This window comes from Perca fluviatilis, chromosome 14, assembly GCF_010015445.1.
Source record: "Perca fluviatilis chromosome 14, GENO_Pfluv_1.0, whole genome shotgun sequence".
Taxonomy (NCBI): Eukaryota; Metazoa; Chordata; class Actinopteri; order Perciformes; family Percidae; genus Perca; species Perca fluviatilis.
The window spans coordinates 26,662,131-26,686,406 of NC_053125.1; the positions used below are offsets into that span (position 1 = coordinate 26,662,131).

Consider the following 24,276-nt stretch of genomic DNA (forward strand, 5'->3'; position numbering starts at 1 on the left):
GCAAGGCAGGAACTCCACCGCATCATTAAAGGAATATTTCACCATTGGAAAGATGAATATATATTTAAATTGGGTCACTTATGTAGTAGAAATGTGAATTCTTTTTAGAAATTGGTGGCTTCTAGGCAGGGCCGTACTGGGACTGAAATTCAGCCCGGGACTTTAAGATGGAGAGGCCTTTTATGCGAGTGCCCATGGTGCACGAGCAGAAGGATTTTTTGCAGTTAATTTAATTCTAATAGTATTTTTATAGTAAGAAGAGAATCAGATTACGCTGAAGACCTTCAAGAAACTTTAGGATGACACTTGCCTCCTCAGGTTGTATAAGTAAGTCACCACTGCACTGAACACAACCAGGTCAGCAAAACCTAATCTCCAACACATAAGTCACAGTATACTGCTAACTACCAGCATGTCATGTGCACAGTCAGTTGGATTGATCAAATAGTTACAAATGCTCACACTCATATACTCAAAAACTACAATGCAGTCCCATAAAATAGAGATTTTTGTGTGTGTGTGTGTGTGTGTCTCCTCCTCTCTCCTCCTGCTACCCCTCTTCTCTCGTACTGCTTCTCCTCCTCCTCTCTCCTCCTGATGAGAGTGTATGTGTGCAACAATAGAAAATAAAAACAATTAGCTTATCAAAGCAAACATTTGGAGACAGAAACAACTCAGGTATACAGGCCTAAAACTCATAAAAACCTAAAACTGTCCTACCTCACATCACCAAATCCAAACCTGACTGAAAGTAAACTCTTTTTTCGGCGCCTTAAGTTTGCGCCAATCGGATGTCAGGAAAAACGAGGATCAGTCCAAATTAGGAGGGGCCGCTCGTATCCCCCCTCAAGATTGAAAGTATTGGTTTGGCCTGGTCTGAAACACACACACAGACACAGCCGTTCAGACTGCAGCTGAACGGCCGGCCAGGCCGGTCGCGTATGAAAAAAAATAAATAAATAAAAAAAATAAAACTTATGGACCACCGGCCGGTTCGGCCTGAAATGGAGCGGCCCTTCGGGATTGTTCCCGGTATTCCCGATGGCCAATCCGCCCCTGCTTCTAGGCCGAGAAAAGCCAGAAAATGTGTTTTTGGCTCATGTGGATGAAAGACACCAAATCCCCGAATGCACTTGCTTCGCAGCTGTAGCGTCTACTCCCAAGTCACGCATACCCTTTACAGACAGACAGTGAGACGATCAACTCAACAAGTGTGTTTTATTGTCATTTCAACCACATACACGAAAAAACGTTTCACCGTGGCTCAAGTGGTGTTACACATTTAAAACATGCTTTTTTTTGCCACAGCTGATACATTATCCGGACTTCTTTCTTTCAGCGGATTGATTGATAGCTCCAGATTGAACAGAACTGTGTCCATGGCAACGCTCTGCTATGCATGGCAACGGTGTGTTATCAACAAATAACAGACCGCATTCTACATTAGAATTCAACCAAGCCATGTAATAAAAGAAGGCTAACACATAGCTAGCTACTAGCATTAGCTCTTGGTGGGCTGTGGTATAAATATCGAGTATAAACACAGCCGTACATTTGCGTGGGATGTAGCTAGAATTGTAGGCATTTTACAGTCACAAACTCCACCAGCAGTTAGCAGTTAGTTGGATACAAATCACCCCATTTCTGCAACAGGCAGTCCGGGGTAACACAGCCCACCTCCACTAGTAGTCTTACCCGGTGACCGAGCAGCAGGCTGGATTGTCCACAGCAATATTTCCACAACAACAAAAACACAGCACAGCAGTCTCTGAACTCACGTTGGGAGTTTCGTTGAAGTTGGATGTAGTCCAGTTTGTTTAATGAGCGGACACTTGCAAGCAGTATTGGTGGAACAGGTGGCCGGCTAGCGTTAGCTTTCCACCGGCACACTTGTTCAACACTCCCCGCTGATGAGGTCTCTTTACCGGCCAGAGGCATCGAGCACCACTGCTGGTCTCCATGCAGGCGAAGCTTGCGTGTGTCGAGTATTGCGTCTGTAATAAAGTGTCCTGCATATTTTCCGATGTGTACCAATGTATCCCAGTGGTACACGTGTGTGGTAGTTTGAATGCACATAATTGTTGTTCTAAAATTTTCGTCGGGATGAACTGTTTCTGCTCCTGCTGAGAAGCTAAGCGAGGATTCAAGATGGCTGACACTCATTTTTTCCTCGGCAATCTCCGGAAAAAGCCGACAGTCCAATCCCCTATGGGCTATGCGGAAGTGGCTCCTAATATTGGCTGTAGTCTTTTGTCTCTGGGCAAAAAAGCCTCAGATGACGCAAAAATCGTCATTTTGCGTCATCTGAGGCTTTTTTCCAGACCCACAATACAGAGATCTCCCCTCTCAGGGGGACATGAGGGAGGGAAGCACGGTCATTCAAAAATACTACCGGGTTTCTACTGATACAAAGCTTAATGCTAAATCGGTGAAGTGTCCCTTTAATGACCAGGAGATGAGGGATGCCATTATATTGATTTTCGCCAATAAGTAAGACCTTCCTGATGCCATGAAGCCACACAGGGCCGGCGATTGCCATAGGCAACCTAGGCGATTGCCTAGGGCGTCAAATGTGTTGGGGGCGCTGTGTCGCCCTTAGGTCTACTTCCCATTAATAATAGAATTAGAATGACAAGCGAAATAAAACGTGTTTATTAAACACGATCATCCTAGGGCGCCCCCTCAGCCACACGTTTACTTGTCAACCTTTCATTACGCAATGTTTCCAGTCTATGGGTCAGACTCAAACACACAGAGCTCTGAAGCAGACCTGTGCGTCACTTAGTGACCACTCTCGCTGTAAAAATAGAGACGAGCAGCGGCACAGACACGGAGCTGCTGCAGGGCCCCTTCCGGGGTCTGTGCAGCGCTCTGTGTGGGCATGCTGCGGCAGATGTGTCCCTATTTCTGCATAGTTTTGTGTTTCCACCTCCGATGTACAGCAGCGTACAGCCACTTCCCTAAACTGTCTCATTCAGAGACCAGCGTCCCAAACAGGGCTCTGTGTTTGTCAAGAGGTCTGAGATCTACCGTATCAGCAGAGCAATCACGTAATGCACAGCAGACTATGGTGCAGGTGGATTATTTTATGAAATATACTGACTTTATTTTTGTAATAGCCTATTATCACTTTATTTTTCTCAAAATATCACGACTCCTCCAAACCTCAGAGAATTTGCTGAAGTTTTGAACATGAGCAGAATTCTTGCTCAAACACATCTGAAAGATTACAGTCCAGGGGATTATTAATTCATTAAAATGAATTCATGTATCATTCAGGTGAATCATTTTAATATGCACATTTAAGGAGGTTACTTCCTCAACAAAAGATGCAAAAGTGGGAAGAGTAAATGATGCCTAGGCTACATACACCGCAAAACTCAATCTCGCCTAGGGCAACCAAAGGGCTAGAACTGGCCCTTAGCCACACAAAATCCAAGAGAAGCTCGGTTTGACCCGCATCAGAGATAGGAATTGGTATGTTCAGCTCTCCTGTGCGACCACAGGTGATGGACTGTATGTGGGCTTGACATGGCTAACCTCAAATTACAAATCTTAACTAGAACTGCAAGCAATTATGACGGGGCCCAAGCCTCCGATGCCAGTCGGCCCTGACGCCCCGGGGAGCGTGCAAAAGCGTAACCTGAAGCCTGGCAGCGGGGAGGCAAACGTCGGTAAATATCGATAGGTGTGAACTGCGACGTCTGCGGTACGTCGCCGTTGCAAATGTAGCGGTCAACAGTTCACCTCCATGCATATACAGACTACCCAAAATCTTTAATAAATTTAAAATCTTGGGGATGCAGCTCATCGGGTCAGATACCAAGATAAGCAGGTCGTCCGCAAAGAGCAATACACTATGTTCATTGTCTCTATGTATACCACGGATGCTATCGTCCATGCGCAAGGCTATGGCAAGGGGCTCTATTGCTATTACAAAGAGTAGAGGACTTAAAGGTTATCCCTGCCTAGTACCTCGGCGCAGCTGGAAGGGACGTGAAATGGTGTCGTTTGTTCGAATTGAGGCCGTTGGAAAGGAGTACAATAATTTGAGTAAAGGGTAAAAAAAAAGGTAATCCCATCGACGCGATCAAAGGCCTTTTCAGCGTTGAATGAGACCACCACCTCCGGGGTTTGAGAGGGCTCGGAATACAAATATTGAAAAGACGACGGAGATTGAAAAAAGAATGGCTATTTTTAACAAATCCAGCCTGGTCTGGAGAAATTATATCAGGGAGGACGGTCTCCAAGCGATGGGCAAGGGCCTTAGCCAGTATCTTTACATCAGTATTGAGGAGCGAGATTGGCCGATACAACGCACAGTCGAGGGGATCTTTACCCTTCTTAAGTATAATTGAAATTGAAGCTTCACATAAAGACGGAAGAAGAGAGTGAGCCCTAAATGCCTCGCCAAACATTTCAGCCAATAGTGGTGAGGAGGAGGTTTGAGAATACCCTATATAATTCCACTGGAAATTCGTCAGGCCCCAGTGACTTCCCTGTCTGCATGGCTCAAACAGCTTTTGTTATCTCAATTTCAGAAATCGGCTCCTCAAATCTGTCTCTAATATTCTCGTCAATGGAGGGAATCTCTAAGTTTTCAAAGAAACTTTTTATGGGTGTCTTATCTTCAAGGGAGTGAGAGGAATAGAGTTTAGAGTAGAAGTTACCGAATGTGTCATTTATTTTGTCGTGATAGGTAGTAGTGGTACCTGAGGGAGTGCGAATTTCTGTAATAGTTTGGCGGGCTGCTGCTTGGCGTAGCTGATGCGCCAGAATCTTGCCTGATTTCTCTCCTTATTCGTAGAACTTAGAACGTGGAAACGTGGTTTCAAATTGTGTTTATACAGCTCAGGGGACAGGGAAGAAGCATAAGTTCTATCAATATCCAATATTTCATCCTTTAAGGCATTGATTCTTTGCATTTTATGTTTCTGGGTGAAGGCGGAGTATGATATAATGTGACCCCTCATAAAGGCTTTTAATGTCTCCCATAAGGTTGCTATAGAGTCCAATTTATTTCTAGGAAGGAAACAATATGGTTAGACATGAAGTCGAGAAAGGATTCATCAGAAAGTAAAAGGGAGTTGAAGCGCCACTGTTGTATGGATAGAGGCTGATTTAGTAAAGTTAATAGTTAATGGGCTATGGACTAAAATAACAATAGCCTGGTAGCTACAGCTTCGAAAGTAATCTATTGTCAAGCAAAAAGTAATCAATTCGCGAAAAAGTCTTATGGACCTAACAAAAAAAAAAAAAGAATAGTCACGGCTTGTGGGGTTTAGAAAACGCCAGACATCCGATGCACCATAGGAGCATAAGAAGCTGTTAAAAATGGAAGAACATTTACAAAGTGGAGTAGGTTTTTGAGAGCTTCGATCGAGAAAAGTGGAAAGGACACAGTTAAGATCCCCTCCCAGGATCAGACTATGGCCATGTCCACACATACCAAAACGATCTTTTTTTTCCCCGTCTTCCCTGGAACCATGTAAAAAAAGAATTGTGTTCAAACGATGTGTTTGTAAAAGACTCAACACGCTACTTCATATGCTAGGCCTATGGGTGGCGCTGTTTCTGCAATAGAAATTCAGCAAAAATGGAGAAGGAAAGCATAGTCACTCCCGATCATAACATGATAGACTGTAATAACTTTCACCACTGCTCATTTTAAAAAGGCTGCCGCAAGAAAACGTCTTTGTTTACATTGTATAATGTGACGTTAGATTGCTTTTTATTTTACAATTCTGTCTGCCATCGGACATCATATCAGCGCACTAGCTAGCACAGCTAACGTTAACGCACTAACGCTGCTAGCTAACATTGTCAGTCCAACAAACATCAATGATCCATGTCTTTTTGATAATCAACACGTTTTTCTTGCGGTAGCCTTTCTACAATAAGCCGTGCTAAAAATTACAATAATCCATTCAAGGAGTTGATAAGCAGACAGATTAGCTAGCTAGTTGATAAATTGTCTACTTCCCCTTTATAAACAGCTAACCATAGCAGTTAACGTTACGTCCTTGCTGGAGAGTCAGCTACTTTAGCGATGTTTAACGTTAGCTACATAACGTTAGAGGTCGAGGGGTGTGGCGATGACATCATCAATACGCATGTATGCAGATTCGCTGTCCAAAAGAACCCGTTTCCGTTGGGACCAGGTTTAAAAAAAGTGTGTTTCAGGCAGTGCGTGTGGATGGCCCTTAGGTGTGTTGATGTCAGGTAATCCTTGAACAATTGCATGTCATCCAAATTCGGTGCATAGACGCTGGACAAAATAACCAGACAGTGGTACAACCGACCAGATATTGAAAATGAAAGTACATTTTGCTAATAAAAGTTTTGTATTTTTTATTTAGTTCATTTTTAATGCAGAAATGTAATGAGTGGTTTTTGTTCTGCTTTGTGGAAGAGCTAAAAGGGAAAAGTTGGAGGATCTGAGGGGCCTTCCTGTATTATAAAATAAAAGCATTTGTTGAGATGTAGTCTGGTGCTGGGCCATTTATTGCCTCATAATTTTAAAATCAAAACGAAAACTAACATAACCAGTGTAAAGATTTTAAAATAGGTGTAATGTGTGCTCTCCTTCTGGTCAGTTTAAATCTGTGTACATTGGCAATGCCTTACAATTGACATAGGTTTCTACCAGGCCTCAAGGACATTTCTCATTATTACAGACCATTCTAAATAGTACCAGTGTATTGAAGAGTAGACTGTATTTGATACTTCATTTGTCATCTAACTATCAGTAGAAGTAGAGTGAATGGCATCAATTATTGACGAAGCACAATCAGGGTTCATGCTTAACAGGCTTATCTCTAACAATATTAGGTTGGTTTTAGATATACTTGAGTACTCACACTTAATTTCAGAAAACAGTTTTTTTTTTTTTTTTTCCTAGACTTATTTAAAGCTCTTGACACTATGGAGCACAAGTTTCTTTTTCATTCACTCAGGAGATTTTGATTTGGTGAATTATTTTGCAATGCCATTAGAACCTTATACAACAAGGCTAATTGTTCTATTAAGACTAATCATGGATTGTGACCTAGATTTGATGTACTGGGGCTTCTGTCAAGGTTGTTAGCCATAAAAGATTGTAATACTGACTTAGTGACCAACATTCCAGTAATGAATTCTGTAATGTATTTAGGTATTACTATAGATAAGAATGACTCCTAGAGATGTTCAATTATTTTTAATCCTATTATTGAAAAAACAAAAAGAAAATTGAATCAACAGTATTTAAGAGACCATTAAAACCATGGTTTTACTTTCAAAGACTGAAGGGATATCTAGGTTAACATACACTGCATTTTCACTTTGTGCTGATACCCACACCTGTAAAGCTATAGACAAACTTCTCTTTGACTTTGTTTGGAAAAACCACACTCATTATGTAAGAAAATCTGTTCTAATGAATGAGTACTGTAAAGGTGGCCTTAACGTTTTGGACTTTACTACTTTAAATAATACATTTAAAATCAATTGTATCAGGCGATACCTCAGGTGTCCAACTTCTCTGTGGAACTTTATTCCCCATTACATCTTTTCTTCGTTAGGTGGTCTCAACTTTATTTTGATCTGTAACTATAATATTGACAAAATTCTCCTCAAACTTGCTTCTTTTCATAAATAAATGTTATTGGCCTGGTCTTTAATCTTCAAACATAATTTTAGTCGCCACAGATTTTATATTTGGAACAACACGTTTTATTAAACAATTATTTATTAATTTTTAGAGGTTTTAGGGATGATGGTAACCTCCCTGTTTTAGGTAATGTACTCGTTACTGATGTCGGTAGAAGTTGCTTCTCTCCACACTGTAAGAATATTAACAAAATAATTCGTCAACTTTTTCAACTTGATGTCATTAGTACAGCCTCCTCTTTATCACACTGGTCCAGCTTTGTTGGAGATATATGTTGGGACAAGGTCTGGCTTCTGTCGCAGAAGTTTTTTCTGACTAATAAAGTCAAAGAGATTTCTTTTAAAAAGCTTCATAGGTTTTACAACGAACCACTATTTACAGAAGCTCAAAAAAGACATTAATGTAAACTGTACATTCTGTGGGAATCAAAGAGAAACTCTTATGCATTTATTTTGGTTATGCCCTCATACTATATTACTTTGGAGTAAACTGTCTTGATACTTAGCTGATCTTATTTACCCTGAATTCTCCTTGTGCTGGGAACATTTACTTATTGGTTTCATTAACTATTACACAAATCTCAAAACCTGATTTTAATTTTGACAAAATTGTACATCCAGAAGTCCAAATTCCAAAATAAAACTTCATAGGGCTGTCCATTCTCATTAAACACTATATTTCTACTATATCCTGTTGCAGTATAAGAACTCTGTTAGAACACACACACTATTTGTACTTTTCAAATGCTTTATATAAATTGAGTTGTATTTCTTTTTATTATTGTTTTTTTTGTATCTCCCCTGGCATACTTGACCTGTTTGTATTATATACACTTGTGGCTGTATACATATGTGCTATTATGTGCTCATTTACTTTGAGGAGAAAATGTTTGGAACATTATGAAGTCTATGCTGGCTTGGCTAGTGTTCCTCCGTTCCATAGAGACCACATCTCAATAACCTTTTTTGATTTCTTTTCATGGCCTAAACCACAGTTTGATGCAGATGATCTGTCAGGATAAGACTCTTGCATATTGTGCCGTACCACTGTATAGATTACTGCAAGGTGATGTATGTATGTAAAGCTGTTCTTGCCTTGAAAAAGAACCAAGTGTGGTCAAAATATCTGCAATGAAATAAATACATTGGAGCTTCATGTGAACTCCCTCCAAACAAGTGCTTAGACGGACTAGAAGTTGTTTGTGCAGTTACAAAAACAAGATCGGGTTGTGTTCAAGATAATGTTGAAGCTCTGTGACTGGGGATTGAACCCGGATGGGTGTATTTGGGCAAGCTCTTTCTGGCATGACCCTGTTCCTCTGTACTTTCACAATACTGACTCGACTAGTTATAACAGCAAGTGAGATAAATTTCAATGGAACTTAGCCAACTTGTATTTCTCAATCTTATACATTTGACCTTGTTTTCTTGTGTAAGTAAAACTGTAGGAGGTAAGAGATGAACAGACATGTAATGATACCTCTCACGCATTTCAACCCATTCACACGCTCACACGCCACACCTTGTATTTCTCACGCAGAAAAATTACCAGGATAAGTATTAGTCAAACCATCAGGCGTAACCAGGGAAACTGAGTTATTGTTTGTAAAAACTTTAGATTTCGATTGTAAAACTAATTAAAATATAAACTAATGTTTTAACAATGTGTTATTTGGCAAGTGACCATGGTATAAGCGGGTTAATGCCCTTCGAGGTGTCCATTGCCAGGTATTAATGGACTTCGGCGGAGGCAACGAGGTAACTTCGCCGTCGGCCATTAATACCTGACAATGGACACCTCGTCGGGCATTAACCCTTACTTGTATTATATACTTAAGTACAATTTTGATCCACATTAGAGGATGGTATAAACTTTATATACTGTAATATTGTTTAAATGTTATTGCATCAGTTTCAGGTAAAATGATTACATAGTATTTGTATTGCTGTAGCCTGGGATTATTGGGAAGTCTATTTTATCTTATTGTATCTTATCTTTTCTTATTGATGTGTTTTATTGATTCCACTTTTGGAATGATTGTCAAACTTAATTCTCTCGATGAAATAATAACTACACGAGTGATAATAATGATTAAACATAACTCCGCAACAGCCCAACATTACACTGTGGATTTACTCATGAAAAAAAATAAAAAAAATAATAATGTATATCATAGTGTATGGTACATCTTAAATACACAACATGAATGTGTAAGATAAACGTAGTGGTGGAAGAAGTACTGAGATATTTCAAGTAAAAGTAGCAGTACCACAGTGTAAAAATACTAAAGTAGGCTATTAGTAATACAACATACTACACAGTACAAAAAGTAAAAGTACTCATTATGCAGAATGTCCCATTTTAGAACAATGTCTATTTAAATTATTGGATTATAATTAGTGGAATAATTACATTATTTTAATGTACGCCTACACACATGTAAACACGTACAATATTTCCCTCTGAAATATAGTGAGGTAAAAACAAAGTAGTATAAAATAGGAATACTCAGGTCACGTACAACTGCCTTACAAACTCAAGTAAAGTAATGTTACTTAGTTGTTTTTAACCACTGTAAGTAAAGCAACCAAGATATAATGGGTACGGTGAGGTACCATACATGTCAAGTATCCCGTTTTGGCCGGGAAAGTCCCGTATTTTACCCTTCTTTCCCGCCGTCCTCCCGTATTAGTATTTTCCCGTAAATCTCCCGTATGCGTTATTAAAAAATAATAATAGCCCGGGACCGAGCGGAGTAAAAAAAAAAACATTCCCAATCTGAGCTCTGTCACTAGCCTCGCGATAACTGCCACCTGCAGTAGCCTACTACAGGAACTGTAGGTGGCAGTTGTCGCGAGGCTAGTGTGTGAGGTCAGATGATGAGTGACAACGCGGAAAAGAAAAAAAAAAAAAAAAAAAAAACAGAAAAACGGATGATGGACGCTACGACAGAGACGGTGCGCTGCCAAAACTTATGAAGGCTTTACTATGCATTCCCCATAGCAATGCAAGTTCAGAAAGGGTGTTTAGCATGGTACGAAAGATTGTTACAGAGAATGACGTTAGACCACAGAACTGTCTGCGCTCTACTCTCATGTAAAATTAACCACTCTGGCCCAGCCCACAAATACACTCCTTACAAAACAGTCTTAAAGAATGCAAAGTCTGCAACAAATTTGTACAATAACTCACTAAAAGAGTAAAGAAACGTTATGTGAAATGAAAAGAAAAACTGTAAAAGAAAAGCAATATGAAATGAAAAGAACGTGTGGAATGAAAATAAAATGTAAAGACAAGCAATGTTATAAATTGTAAATGTTTTCAGCATTCTGCATCAAGTGGTGATTTTAGCTTTCTTGTACACCTGTCTTAAAATGTAAGGGGTACTGGAGCTTGGTTGGGGTGGTGGGACTGCTCGCGGTGGCGCCGGAAAATTTCCCTTATTTTCAAATCCAAAACTTGACAGGTATGTGAGGTACACTAGACCTACTTTATTTAAGGATTTTAGCTGTTACATGCAAATTTGCAGTATTCTTCTGCAGTAAATATTATTCACATATAGCTTAATATTATTTAAAACAAATTATTAAAAACATATTCTGCTGTTTTATTGTAACAACATGTGTAGTACAGAGAAGTTGACACCACTGACACTGTGCCTTCCTTCAAGTTTGTTGCCTTTGAAACCACCCCCCAAATCACTGACGTCAGAGTGGATGCTGTCCATTGGCGTTTCAAGTGCAAAATAATAGATAGGAGGGGTGCTAGATAAGGAAGACTCAAGTACTGTAGGCTACAAGTGTATAAATCAAAACGATGGTACAGCCCTCTGTTTAAATACATCACATGATGAAGATGGAAGCTGCAGTTTTGCATAAAAGCCAGAAGAAACGGTAGGCTACTTTCTTTCAGCGTTGCAGCACTTGAAGACCACTTTAGTCACTAGCAACAAGCGCTTTTTAAGGGGCATCACCGAGCTCACTTGTAAGTCATCATGGCGGATTCCAGCAACAACATGACATGCCTTTCCCGGGCTTTGTCACAGCCTACACTCGATTCGACAGGTGTTAGTCCTGCCGGAACGATTCCGCTGCATCCATGCCGAAGGAGAATGTTAACGAGCTGCACCTCGACAGAGTGCACTGAGTCGGTGACTTCATGTAACGAGACGCGAGTCCTGGTTATCAACACCGGAGGAACCATCGGGATGACTGAATCACCTTCAGGTAGCTATGGCTAAAATGGAACTCACTGTTTTGTATTTTCTCTGTCCTGTGCTCTGGGGCAACTACAGTGTGGAAGCTACACATGTTGTTCTCATGTTACTGCGAGCATGAGGCAAACATCATGCGAGTGCATCCTGAAATAGTTGGGCCAACTACAAGCTTAAACATACTATGTAGTATACCTAAAGGTGTTTGTTGTTTTGACAGTGCTATAATAAAATGTTATTGTTGTTGAAGATTTGCCTCTGAATCTAAATGAAATGGCTTGGAGATGAATCACTCTTAGATGTCAGGACATTGACAAGCAAGTGGCACTGCAGTAGAAAGTGAGTGGCAGGTTTCTGGACAGTGGCAAGCGAGTGGCACTTGTTCGGCCCCCGCCGATCTGCCGAGCTGAGCAGCACCACAGTGGCAATTTGTCCCAAATTTCCTGGGAAAATCTACTGGAGACTAGCGCGCATTATTTGTTTGTCATGACAAGTCATCTGTTGTAAGTTGGTTTTATGATTTTTATAAAGCTCTACTTTTTGTTTTTCATTCATTTTATTTATATTTCCATCAAGCTGCTACAGGAGTTCCACAGTTGATAGTGTCAAGAGTCACTCTGCTCTTGTATAAAAGTATAGATGTCAGCAGTCAGTAGCTTTGATTAATTAGATTGATTTGGTGTATTACTCAACAATTCCATTAGCACTCAGTTGTGTTGCCTAAACCTAACCAAACTGTGAAAATAATAAGTCAGCTAAGTTTAAAAATAGGTTTCTCACAGGATATGACCCATTCATCCACAGTGATCTCCTGGCTTTTACTCTTAATAGTACTAGGAGGCGAGTAATGGGTGTAGCTGTGAGAGATGTCAGGCTTTATAGCAGCACTTTACGTCCGGCAAGCCAGACTACTCAGCTGCTGCTTAGATGGAATGAAAAAGTGAAAAACTAACAGGTTTCTAACTAAAAATGTTTAAACAGGATTATTATTTAGAATTTATTAAGTAGCCCACATGTTTTTTTTTAAATAGAAAATAAAACCGATGATTAGTTTTTTTTATTTATTATTGTAGCTGATATAAATGACTATAAACCTAAGTGTTAGTAAAGAGTGTATTTTTATTACTTTTTTTTATTTCAAAACAGGTGAAATCATAACCTCATTGGTGGTAAGTAAATAAATAAAAGTAAGTAAATAAAATTAATGAAAACCTAAAGAAGTTAAGCTCAACACAACTCCTAAAATGGACTAACAGCAGCTGACCTGTTGTGACAACAAACCATGCACCCACTCCTGTGGGTTTTCCCAGTAAATTAGTGAATCGAGGCAGCGTTTCTCAAATGCAGACAGATTGCCACTATGGTGCCACTCGACTGCCAGTGTCAGTAATAAAAACACTCGCTGTCTCTCCACATTTGTTCTGTTTCTAGCCAGGGTCTTTTTTTTGCCACACAACCAAACCAAGGCTATGTCCCAGTTCCTGAAACATGAGTTGACTCTACTTTGAACCATTTATAGACTGTGTGCTTTAAGGTTCCTAAGAATAATAAATAAAGCGAATCCCCTTTAGTTATGAGTCTTATAAATGATTTCAGCCCCTGCAAGTGTAATTTCTTACATTTACCACTAGGGCGTAGTATGAGACTGATGTTTGGTGTTGAGATGATTTTAAATCCCCTGTACTATTCTCTTTTACTGTTACTGATTAACAGTAATCCCACAGAGAGCAAGCTATGAAATGTTACAATATATCCTTTTTTCTATTTCTGTAACCCACAGGGCTTGTCCCAGAACCCAATGCATTTGTGAAGAACCTACGCAAGTTGCCCATGTTCTACGATAAGGACTATGCCGAGAAGACCCATCTGGTTGAGCACTATGGAGATAAGACCCTGGTCTTGCCGTAAGTGCACCCAGAATTCCTCCCTGCTCAGTCAGAACATAGCTATAACTTTATTTAGAATTACAACAATATATGCTCTGCTCTTCCCACTCCTGTGCTCTTGTCTATGAAGTGTGATGGTTCATGTTCTCATTGTATGTATACCATAGTCTGGGTGAATACTCGATTCGGATTGGCTGCAGGGTGTCCATTAAAAAGTGATGTAGGACACCTAGTAAAGGAGATCTGACTTTTCACTGTTTTTGTGAATAAATGCGCTGGCTACATCAGCTGTGAGTAACCACAGGTTTTAATAAAACCTGTGGTTTAATAAAAAAAAAAAAACTATGCTTACCTGTTGGTTTTAATTATAGGTTATAAAACGAAAGTGTAATGCCCATGGCTAGACAAGCATATATAAAAAAAAATTAGATGTTGCATGTGGGGGCCGTGGGACGCCTGAGTTAAACTCCACTTAGAGGCGACATTAATATGTATACATGGAAAGCTCTCTTCCTTGTAATTGGAATGAAAAATAAACATTCGCCCTAACCTGAAATTACTTTCTGAAGAATCCTCAACATATATCGCATCAACCACATAATGTCCCTCAGCTTTGCCTTTATTTACAATACAGGGTGGCAAAGCTCCACAGAACATTAAGTCTTTATTGTGGAAACGAAAAATGGCACATTTTAAAGTTCTGCTCTCTTTAACAGTGCCAACCATGCCCCTCCCTTTTACACTTCCAAAATTCTCCCTCTGTGTTTTGGCACCCCACTGCTGAGACAGAAGGCCCGGCTAAATAGACTTTGTCTCGCATCGCAAAGTCGGTTTTTAGGGTTCCCCTTTCCTTCTTTAAACTCACTTCTCAAATTTAACCAGAACTTGATCCAACTTTGTTAAACGAGTCACAGTGAAGATAATAATCTTTTGTTTAACCATGCGTTCTTTATGTGTTTTGTAGTGAACGTCTTTGCTTGCAAAAACTAAACCACTGGTTTATTTGGACACACCTTCTCATTCAATGTCCTTCTTTATTTTCCTGACTATTTAAATTGTAGATTCTCACTGAAGGCATCAGAACTATGAATGAACACAAATGGAATTATGTACTTAACAAAAAAGTGTGAAATAACTGAAAACATGTCTTATATTTTAGATTCTTCAAAGTAGCTACCCTTTGCTTTTTTGATAACTCTGCAAACCCTTGGTGTTCTCTCAATGAGCTTCATGAGGTAGTCACCTGAAATGGTTTTACCTTCACAGGTGTGCTTTGTCAGGGTTAATTAGTGGAAGTTTTTCCCTTATTAATAAAAAAGCAAAGGGTGGCTATGAAGAATCTAAAATGTGTTCATTCATAGTTTTGATGCCTTCAGTGAGAATCTACAATGTAAATAGTCATGAAAATAAAAAGGAAACGCTTTGAATGAGAAGGTGTGTCCAAACTTTTGGCCTGTACTGTATAACGACATAAACTCATAGATAAACCGCTCTCTCTTCCAGGGTGAGTAAAATCGAAAAGAGGATAGTCTACACTTTTTTAGAGTACGACCCTCTGCTGGACTCCTCTAATATGACCCCAGAAGACTGGGCTAAAATCGGAAAGGACATTGAGGTACTTGCTGCTGGATCTATTTTCATTTGTTAGGTTTTTCATTGACTCTGTTTCTAAATAAACGCCTCATAATTTAATTAATCAATCCTATAATATTCATATTGCTCATGAAATACAACATACAGTATGGTAGAAAATTATATTTAAGCTGCCATTTAAATTATTCACACTATGTGGTCTTTTTTTCTTGTTTAGAAAAACTATGAAAGCTATGATGGTTTTGTGATCCTCCATGGCACAGACACTATGGCTTACACAGCCTCTGCCCTGTCCTTCATGTGTGAACATTTGGGCAAACCAGTCATTATCACTGGATCACAGGTAAGAGCTGCTGTCCTCAAGGGTCCAACAAACAACAACAAAAAAACAATGTGAGCATTTTAAGTATTTACTGCCCTCTTAAGAACAAGACATATTCTGTCTTCAGGTGCCGATCTATGAGTTGAGGAATGATGGCATAGACAACCTTCTGGGGGCGCTGCTGATTGCTGGCCAGTTTGTCATTCCTGAGGTAAAGAAATGGAGATGGAACATAAATGCTACTCACCTACATGATATTAGATTATTAGAGACTTTTAATTTTAATTTGGCAGCCTCAAAGAGGGGAAAAATAAAAATTGCTTTGTCTGTGAATGTAGGAGAGAAATTAATAAATTATCAATAAATTAATTGATAAATGAAAATAAGTCATGATCCTGTAATATGATAACCCTATATATTTGTCATGTTGAGAAAATACAGTGTGTTCGGCAAAGACTGGTGTCGACACACTATTGACGTGCAAAAGGAAACAAAAGCTCTCCTTAACGACTTGCTAATGCTTTCTAATGACAGCGTTTCGCAATACTGAACAGCTACCAGAACAGGAAGAACACAGAAAGTGTTATCTATGTCTATCTATCTACAACTGAAGTGCAGTCAAAATGTTGTCCATTGACTTTAATTTAACTGCATTGAGGGGCTGTACTAAACAGACTAATATGTTTTATCTGACTAGTGAGTTTTAATAAAAAGGATGCCAACTTTAGACTGTGGTCACAGGTTTCCATGTATATGTTGAGTATATGCAATGTTCAAATTATGTTGTCTTTGTAGTAAAGCAAATGTTGTCCATTAAATATGTATTTGCCTCTATCCAGGTGTGCCTGTACTTTTACGACAAACTCTATAGAGGGAATCGTACGACCAAGGTGGATAGTGGGAGTTTCAATGCATTCGCCTCTCCTAACATGACCCCTTTGGCCACTACTGAAGTGGACGTTACAAGTAAGCCAGTGTGGTGTAATGGCTCTGTCTTCATGTGAAAAATAAATGTCATTTTTCCTAATCTGTTTTCTCCATCTTTTCATTAAGTCAACTGGGATACGGTGTTGAGGCCAAGCACCACAGCAAAGTTTCAAGTCAGCCCTGAGATGAACAGGAACGTGGGCCTGCTCAGGCTGTTCCCAGGGATCACCACTGATACTGTAAGTCGCTCAGCCCCCACACTGGACCAAAGGTGTTTACTCTGTCTGTCACAGCCACCTGTCTAGAGGGCACTTGTCGTCCTTGGTCTTTGGTTGCTATGACACCCAACAGAATAATTAGTATGTGTTGTTTTTTATTTTTTTTGGGAGGCTGGAATTATTCAGCTGCTCATAGTTTGATGTATTGCTTCTTGACTGATATGTCCAGACTGTTTGTGGTACACACTCCAGACAAAAGAATCACATTACAGATCAATTATTAACTGCTATATAATTTGTTTGCATAATATTACAATTCACCTTATGTTAAGAATATAAACTGACGTTTTTTCTTTATTTATGGGTAATAACACAACAAATTCAAATCAACACCATATGATATAGTCAAATTATGAAAGGAGTAGATTTAAAAATTTGACCAGCATGCTGCAATTAAAAAAAAAGGAAGAAAAAATAAATTATTAGTTTTAAACTGTATTCAAATTGATTAAAATTGTGTTCTGTAAAGATAACTAACTGCTCAAAATGGTTGTTTTGTCTAACTGCAGTAAAACATAGTTAATTTTAATTTAATTGTGTTATTACCCATATTCCGTTACCTTCCTGGTCATGTAAACTGCCATCAAAGCTCAGCCAGAGAAAGATGAGAAGGAGTTATGGGCCATGAGCAATCCCCATGGCGTAGATACTGTAACATTTAGCTGCAGCTCCCCATGCAGAGGCTGCTGGGAGAGTAACTTTACTGTCTCAATCTGCTCCCGCTGCCCAGCTTGGCTATCAAGACATTCTTACAGGCTTTAACTGCCTTTATGAGGCACTGTGTTGATTAGGCACCAGGCTCTTGTGTGCCCCTGTCTCTGCTATATAAGAGCTTCATTTGTAATCTGCGTCAAAAAAATTTAAATTTATTAAAAATGTATTCACATCCATAAAATACTGACCGAACCTGGCACTTTTAATGTCACCTTCTTCTGACATGTAATGGTTACTGCTCTGGTCTTGCCAAGTGACTTTATGCTTGCTAGCACCTTTTAAATTAATTGCTCTCCTTCCTGCCATTTCTGCCATTGTAGTCATATGCCATGGCTAATGATGTGGTATAGGGCCTCCCTGCTAGCCAACCAGCGACTGAGATACTGGTTCCATAGATGTCACCAGATTTTTAAGAGAGTGGATTGGTGTGAAAGGCGCCGCAGGAAAAATACCATGGAATACTAATTCCTCAAATTGATTGTTCACAGTTAAGAAGCCAGTTCAGTTGGCCATAAATCATGGGAGTTTGTAATGTGAATCCTTGGCATCTCTGTGTCCAGGTAAGGGCTTTCCTGCAGTCGCCCATGGAGGGTGTGGTCATGGAGACCTACGGCAGTGGAAATGCCCCCGATAACCGACCCGACCTGTTGGATGTGCTGAAGAAGGCTACCGACTCTGGTGTCATCATCATGAACTGCACCCAGTGTCTGAGAGGGCGCGTGTCTGAAGCTTACAAGACTGGCCAGGCATGTCACCTATTACTCAATACTGACCCATTGTTACTACATTTTGTGACAGAGTGTCCAGTTGTGAGAATAAAGAAAAGAAAAATAACAATAAGAATATATGTGTGTATATATATATATATATATATATATATATATATATATATATATATATATATATATATATATATATACACATACTGTATAAACCTATACCTATGACTATGAGTTCTTAGGAATTGGAGGATGCAGGGCTGTTAGCTGGCAGTGACATGACTCCAGAGGCGGCCCTTTCAAAGCTGTCCTACGTATTGGCCAAGAAAAACACAAGTCTTGATGAGAAGAAAAAGGTCAGTGCCTAGTTTCAAAAATAATATTGCTTTTAACAGAGATGTATAATAATAATAATAATCAGAAAAAGAGTGAAGCTCGGGTATGTTTGTGTGCGTGTTCCAGATGATGTCTCAGAACCTGCGAGGTGAGATGAGTCCCGACATAGCAGGAGCCAAGCTGTGTCTGAGAGACAGCCATTTCATCAAGGTCATCGCCAAGTCTCTTAGCATCAGCTGCAAGGAGGTGAGGGCACCGCCCATACACAGACTTCAGTAGTGTGACTACCTATCACTTCACCAAACAAACGGCTGTTAGGATTTCCAAAAAAAAACACATTTTTAAAGTAAGGAAAAAGATCTTTATTTGAAAGTTTTCTGATTTAAAGTCTGTGGTGTGAACAGGAGCTGGAAGCCATCCGTGATGCCCTGACTCCCACACTGGCATGTGCTGCAACTAAGAACGGAGACATAGAGGCCTTGGAAGCCCTAAAGGAAATGGTGAGCAACCCTACGATTTCAACTACGCATGGACAGTTGATAACCATTACCAGCTTTTAATTGTTTGTCAAACAATGTAATAACTGAACTTTGTCGATAAGGATTATTTCTTTTATTCACTTTGATTTTCGTTTATCCTCCTACTTATTTATTTGTTGCCTCTGTTCTACATGTGCTGCTCAACAGTTATACAGAAGGTTACAGAAATTGCACTGTTAAGAATAAGGCTGGCAACAGTAGGAAAAAGCTTTGGCCTCACAGATAATACTTATTACTTTATTGTTGGTCTTTCCATTTTGTTTCAGATTTGTTGACAATAAGAAAAATACAGAATATCACCAGACCTATCCTCTATCCACCAAGTGAAGTACACCGATGTTTTCATGTTTGTCTTTGGCACAGGGCAGTTACTTTTCTCTGGGTGACTATGATGGACGTACACCCCTACATGTTGCCGCCTCTGACGGCAACCTTAAACTGGTGGAGTACCTACTGCTTAATGGAGCTACAGTCTATGCTAAAGATCGCTATGGGGACACACCCCTAAGCAACGCTGTACGCTTCAGGTAAGAATCACCTCTTTTCAAACAGTAAGGCCTGGTGTGTTTGTTTTTATCTGTCTGTTAAAGTAATACTGTCATTTATGAAGTTCCAAACACAACATTTAAAATCCTGCATTTGGACATTAGCAACCATTAAGTGTTGCCTCAAAATATGTTGTTAATAGATGCTATAGAGGTGACTTCATTAAATGAACTGCTGCAAGGAACAGTAGAGGATTTGGTTCTGCCTAAATAACAGGAATGGAGCAGCGTCTGTCAGAGGGGGGTTGAGTCTAGGGGAGCAACTCGTAATGAAGTTTAGACACCAGGCAATAATTATAAATTAATTAGGCTAATTGTCATCTCACAATTTAGACAGTGTTTATTTTAACCAAAGCTTTTTTTTTTTTGTCATTCGTTGACATTGCTGTAAATGTCTGTGAGGGAAAAGCCACGCTTTTCAGGTTTAGAGCTATGCTGAGCCTCAGGGTGAAAACGCTGTATTTGTCAAAGCTGAGCCAAATGGCTGTAAGGACTTGTTTTCTTTGTGATGATAGAGGGATGCATTGGAGCGCTAACACCTGCCGTTAACACTTCCTGTGCTACACACCTCCGCTCACTTTGCCCTTTCTGAATGTATTTCATGAAATGACTCTTAAGTAATTAGAACTGGAGTTTTGAGTTTGAGCAGTCAGGATGTCACCATGTCTCCACACTTTGAATGTCACTGACATTTTACAGTGCACTACAGGCTGATGCCCATATAAGGACTGGCAGAAAGCATAGAGAAAGCAGGGTTAAGGAACAACTATGGGGAGTGTCCTCTGAACCATTCCTACCAACCTGCTCCCAGTTTCACTTTTGAATAGTTTCATTGGCTGGGCCTCTACATACCTAACTACACTTAAGCATCAATTTGAACTCTTAGGTAACTTACCTTTATTACATAGCAAGCTCAGCTCTTATTTATAAACTCTTTTGTTACATTTAAAAGAAATTCCTGTCACCAAGTGTCACTGCAGGTGACTTGTGCGTGGGTGGTTCATTGCAGGGAAAAAAGAACTTGTTCTTACATGCCAAATTACAATCACTGCCACACTGGCTCTGAAAGTCAAAGGGCATTAAATTAAAAACAAAATTATATCTAAGTTATCCTTTTAACAGGCTTTATTAGTGATGCTTTTAGTATCAGCCAGTGTTGGTCATCTTACTTTAAAAAAGAAATTAGTTACAGTCACAAATTACTTCTCCCAAAAAGTAATTGAGTTAGTAACTCAGTTACCACATTGTAAAAGTAATTAGTTACTCAGCAAAGTAACTGACGTTATTTTTTATGTTCTATATCGCTATTATGTCTATAACATCTTTAACGTCAAAGATGTTGCTGACCCGAAAAATCAAGCGTAGCTTGTTTTAACCATAGACAGTATATAAGAGGTTTTAACATAGTGACTCCGTCTCCTTCCTGAAGCTCACGCTAGCTGCATTTGGGCTTGGGTTAGCAGCAGCAACAAGTGTCGTGTTAGCATGTGTTGATGTGAGGGGCTTCATAAGATTCGAGTTGCTTGAGGCAGACGTGAATAAAGTCTTTTTTTTCCTGGGCATAGCGTGCATGTTACATAAACATTCTTGTCTTTAATTTCAATGAGGGAGAAGTAGTGCCGGTACTTCCAGTTCGAGAACGCTACCTTTGAATTTCCCTGACTCGTCGCTATTGTCGCTGTCTTGTGTTTAGTGGTAGTCAGAGCGTGCAGCAGTGAGACAGCGTGAGCAGGGCATCCGCCCACCCAGCCAATCATCATCGCATTTGCAACGGTGTCATCATTCACCCCCCTGCTCTCTCCAGGCAGCTGATGTGTAGCCAAAGCCTGACACCTCGCGCTTCATTTAACCAAATTGTATTAACGCGCCACTTTACATTCTCAGTAACGATAACCGCGTTGCAACGAGGGGAAAAGTAATTCATTAGATTACTCCTTTACTGAAATAATAACGCTGTTAGTAACCCCGTTATACTTAAACGCCGTTACTCCCAACACTGGTATCAGCTGTTTTTAACTGAATGATATGCTAGTAATATTTATGTATTACATATAGTAATAAGTATGTATATGTATATATGTCCTCTAAATAATGTAGGAACAAGGAGGTTGTGAAGCTGCTGAGAAAGACTGGAGCCCACTTCTCCAAAGATGAGTTGGATGAAGCGGGAAACGAACTGTGCAGGTGAGACACACAAAAAGTCCCAAATGTATCGGTTGCTCAGCCATCATCGCAGTGACCCAAACTACATAGCTGACTCAAGCTCAACCAGTTGTCACACTGTCACACAAACTGTAGGAATGCTCCCTGGCAGCATAGCTTTGGATCTGTTCTATGTCTCTAGTGTCCTCTGTTATATATGTACCAGAGATACCAGACAGGTTTTGTCAAGACGGTTCCAAGTTAAAGTTTCAGAAATACACCTTCGTAAGGTACATTGAGCATGGCTGAAGATAAAGCGAAAACATTCAGAGTCCTGAGGTCCAACACTACTGATTTATTCCTTTGATGTGCTGGCCCACTTTAAGAAAAAGTCTCTTTACACAACTTGGCCTTCAGCCAGTGGCTATTTGATTGTTGATAATACAGATTTTAGCCGTATTAACTCTGTCATGTCCTTGTGTGTGTCAGCCTGGCAGCCAGCGCTGACCAGGATGGCCTGGAAATCTGGAGTCTTGCCGGAGCTGATCTGAATAAGCCAGGCTATGATGGACGGGCAGCAATGGAAATGGTGAGTTCTAGGGACACTTCAATTATTAAAATTCATTAAAGTGAAAACCCTGTCTCATTAACCCTTTTTTCACTTGTCACAGGCCCAGGCTGTTGGCAATCAGCAAGTGGTGGCATTTTTAATCCAACTGAAAGCCAAGGTAACCACTAGTTTCCATTGTAGCTGCTTCATATCTCTATTTCTTTCAAACACTCAACAGCTTTAGCTTAATATGCACACTACTCTAAAACTCATATTGGAATAATACTCTGCGTATAATTGCCTCCTAATAACACTTTGTTGTGTTTAATTGCAGACAGTGTTTGGTTAATTTAATGAGTATGATGATGATTAGGAGGAGGTAAATGAGATGTAGTAAATGTGTGTTTCACACTTTATACATTTCCCATATTAAGCATGAGATCCAATTTAGCATGGCTGCTTTGGCTCCCTTTTTCTTTGTTGTACATGCCCTTGTGCCTATTATCTATCAATCCATCCATCCATCCATCCATGCATTTTATAAACTGCTTGTTTATCCTAGCATGTATTGCACAAGAGGCAGGCTACACCTCAGGATAGGTCACAGTCTATCACAGGACTAAAACACACATGTATAGACAACAAACGCATTCACACCTACAAACAATTTAGAGCTGCCACTTCACCTGGCTCCTGGGGGAAACCCACGCAGACAGTGGGAGAACCTCAAACTCTGCACAGAAAGGGTTCAGTTGTCCCTGCTGCGACAGTCCTAATCATCAAGGGGCCCTTGTGCATATTTTATTTCAAATAACACATACACGATACACAATATGATGCAAAGAGAATTCAAAGTATGGAACGAAAGAGCAATTAGTAGTACTAATAGTAATAATACGATAAGCATGCCTCGGACCTCTCTGTTGTTCATCAAAACTACGTTAAATCACCTTTTAATGCCTGCCCACCAATGCCTGTGAATGCTAAACCTGTGCAGCCTGCTTTACACTTGGCTGACCAGTGTGTGTTTGTTTGTACACACTTGTAGTTAATAGCACTGAAACACCTCTCACCTCCCCAGTGCTCCCTGTTTATATTGTCTTTTTTGTCTCCATAGCAGAGCAAAATGATCGAACCCATAGCCACCCCGACAGGACAGTGAGCTGAATCTGCCTTAACCAACAGGAATCGTCCTATGACTGTTTGAATCCACTTCCCTCCCAAGCCGTCCTCTACACACCGTCCACTGTCCTGTTGAATTTCTGCGACTTGCTCTCACTTTGAATGCTTAAATACTTATTAAAGCCATCGCTGCTTACAGTGTTTCCCTCCAAACCCATTGACTGAACATTGTGTAACCACTGCTTTAAGTGCAGTTAAGAGTAAACAGTGTTAAACATAGCTACTCTTGTTTTTGTTTTTTTTAAGTTGATTATATCTTGATCATAACATTAATGTTAACCCATTCTAATCCTTTGTGATTAATGTGACTTTGAAGTGCAAAAAAATTGAAATGACTTTAAATTGTTCCTGTTGTTACCAATGCAGTTATTTTCCTACTTTTGTATTGCAAAAGTGTGTGTGTGTGTGTGTGTGTGTGTGTGTGTGTGTGTGTGTGTGTGTGTGTGTGTGTGTGAGAAAGTGATTCGGTGGTCTTACTCCTGTTGTTGACCAGAAGGTCGGATTGAAAACTCAAAAACAAAGAAATAGCAGAATCCATATTATTCCTTGCTTTACAACATATATAACATTGTTAGTATCAACAGAATAACTATATAATCACTTAAATGGATGTGTTTTGACAAGTAAACTACATCATTGCTTAGTGTGTGTGTGTTTTGAGAACCCCCCCCCCAAAAAA

General features: G+C 39.8%; 1 protein-coding gene across 2 annotated transcripts; it reads left to right on the forward strand.

Annotated features, from left to right (window-relative positions):
* The first annotated feature begins 11,519 nt into the window (after positions 1-11,519).
* On the forward strand, positions 11,520-23,863 carry LOC120572344 (60 kDa lysophospholipase-like). 2 transcript variants are annotated; one of them, XM_039821619.1, is made up of 16 exons: positions 11,520-11,877; positions 13,645-13,768; positions 15,254-15,365; positions 15,561-15,686; positions 15,793-15,876; positions 16,505-16,631; positions 16,719-16,831; positions 18,145-18,330; positions 18,546-18,659; positions 18,766-18,885; positions 19,044-19,139; positions 19,542-19,705; positions 21,821-21,907; positions 22,355-22,454; positions 22,537-22,593; positions 23,533-23,863. In XM_039821619.1, exons 1-16 carry the CDS (start codon positions 11,646-11,648, stop codon positions 23,575-23,577), a joined length of 1,887 nt encoding a protein of 628 aa, XP_039677553.1. In that variant the 5' UTR covers positions 11,520-11,645; the 3' UTR covers positions 23,578-23,863. The 2 variants fall into 2 exon arrangements, with proteins under 2 accessions (XP_039677553.1, XP_039677554.1); XM_039821620.1 differs by having other exon boundaries at positions 23,536-23,863.
* The last annotated feature ends 413 nt before the right edge of the window (positions 23,864-24,276 follow it).

Excerpts from the sequence above, each read along its gene's own strand:
- LOC120572344 (XM_039821619.1), top strand. The coding sequence starts at position 11,646 with ATGGCGGATTCCAGCAACAACATGACATGCCTTTCCCGGGCTTTGTCA. Across the intron at positions 18,331-18,545 it reads AAGCTTACAAGACTGGCCAG|GAATTGGAGGATGCAGGGCT; the intron begins GCATGTCACCTA and ends ATGAGTTCTTAG. Across the intron at positions 18,886-19,043 it reads TTAGCATCAGCTGCAAGGAG|GAGCTGGAAGCCATCCGTGA; the intron begins GTGAGGGCACCG and ends TGGTGTGAACAG.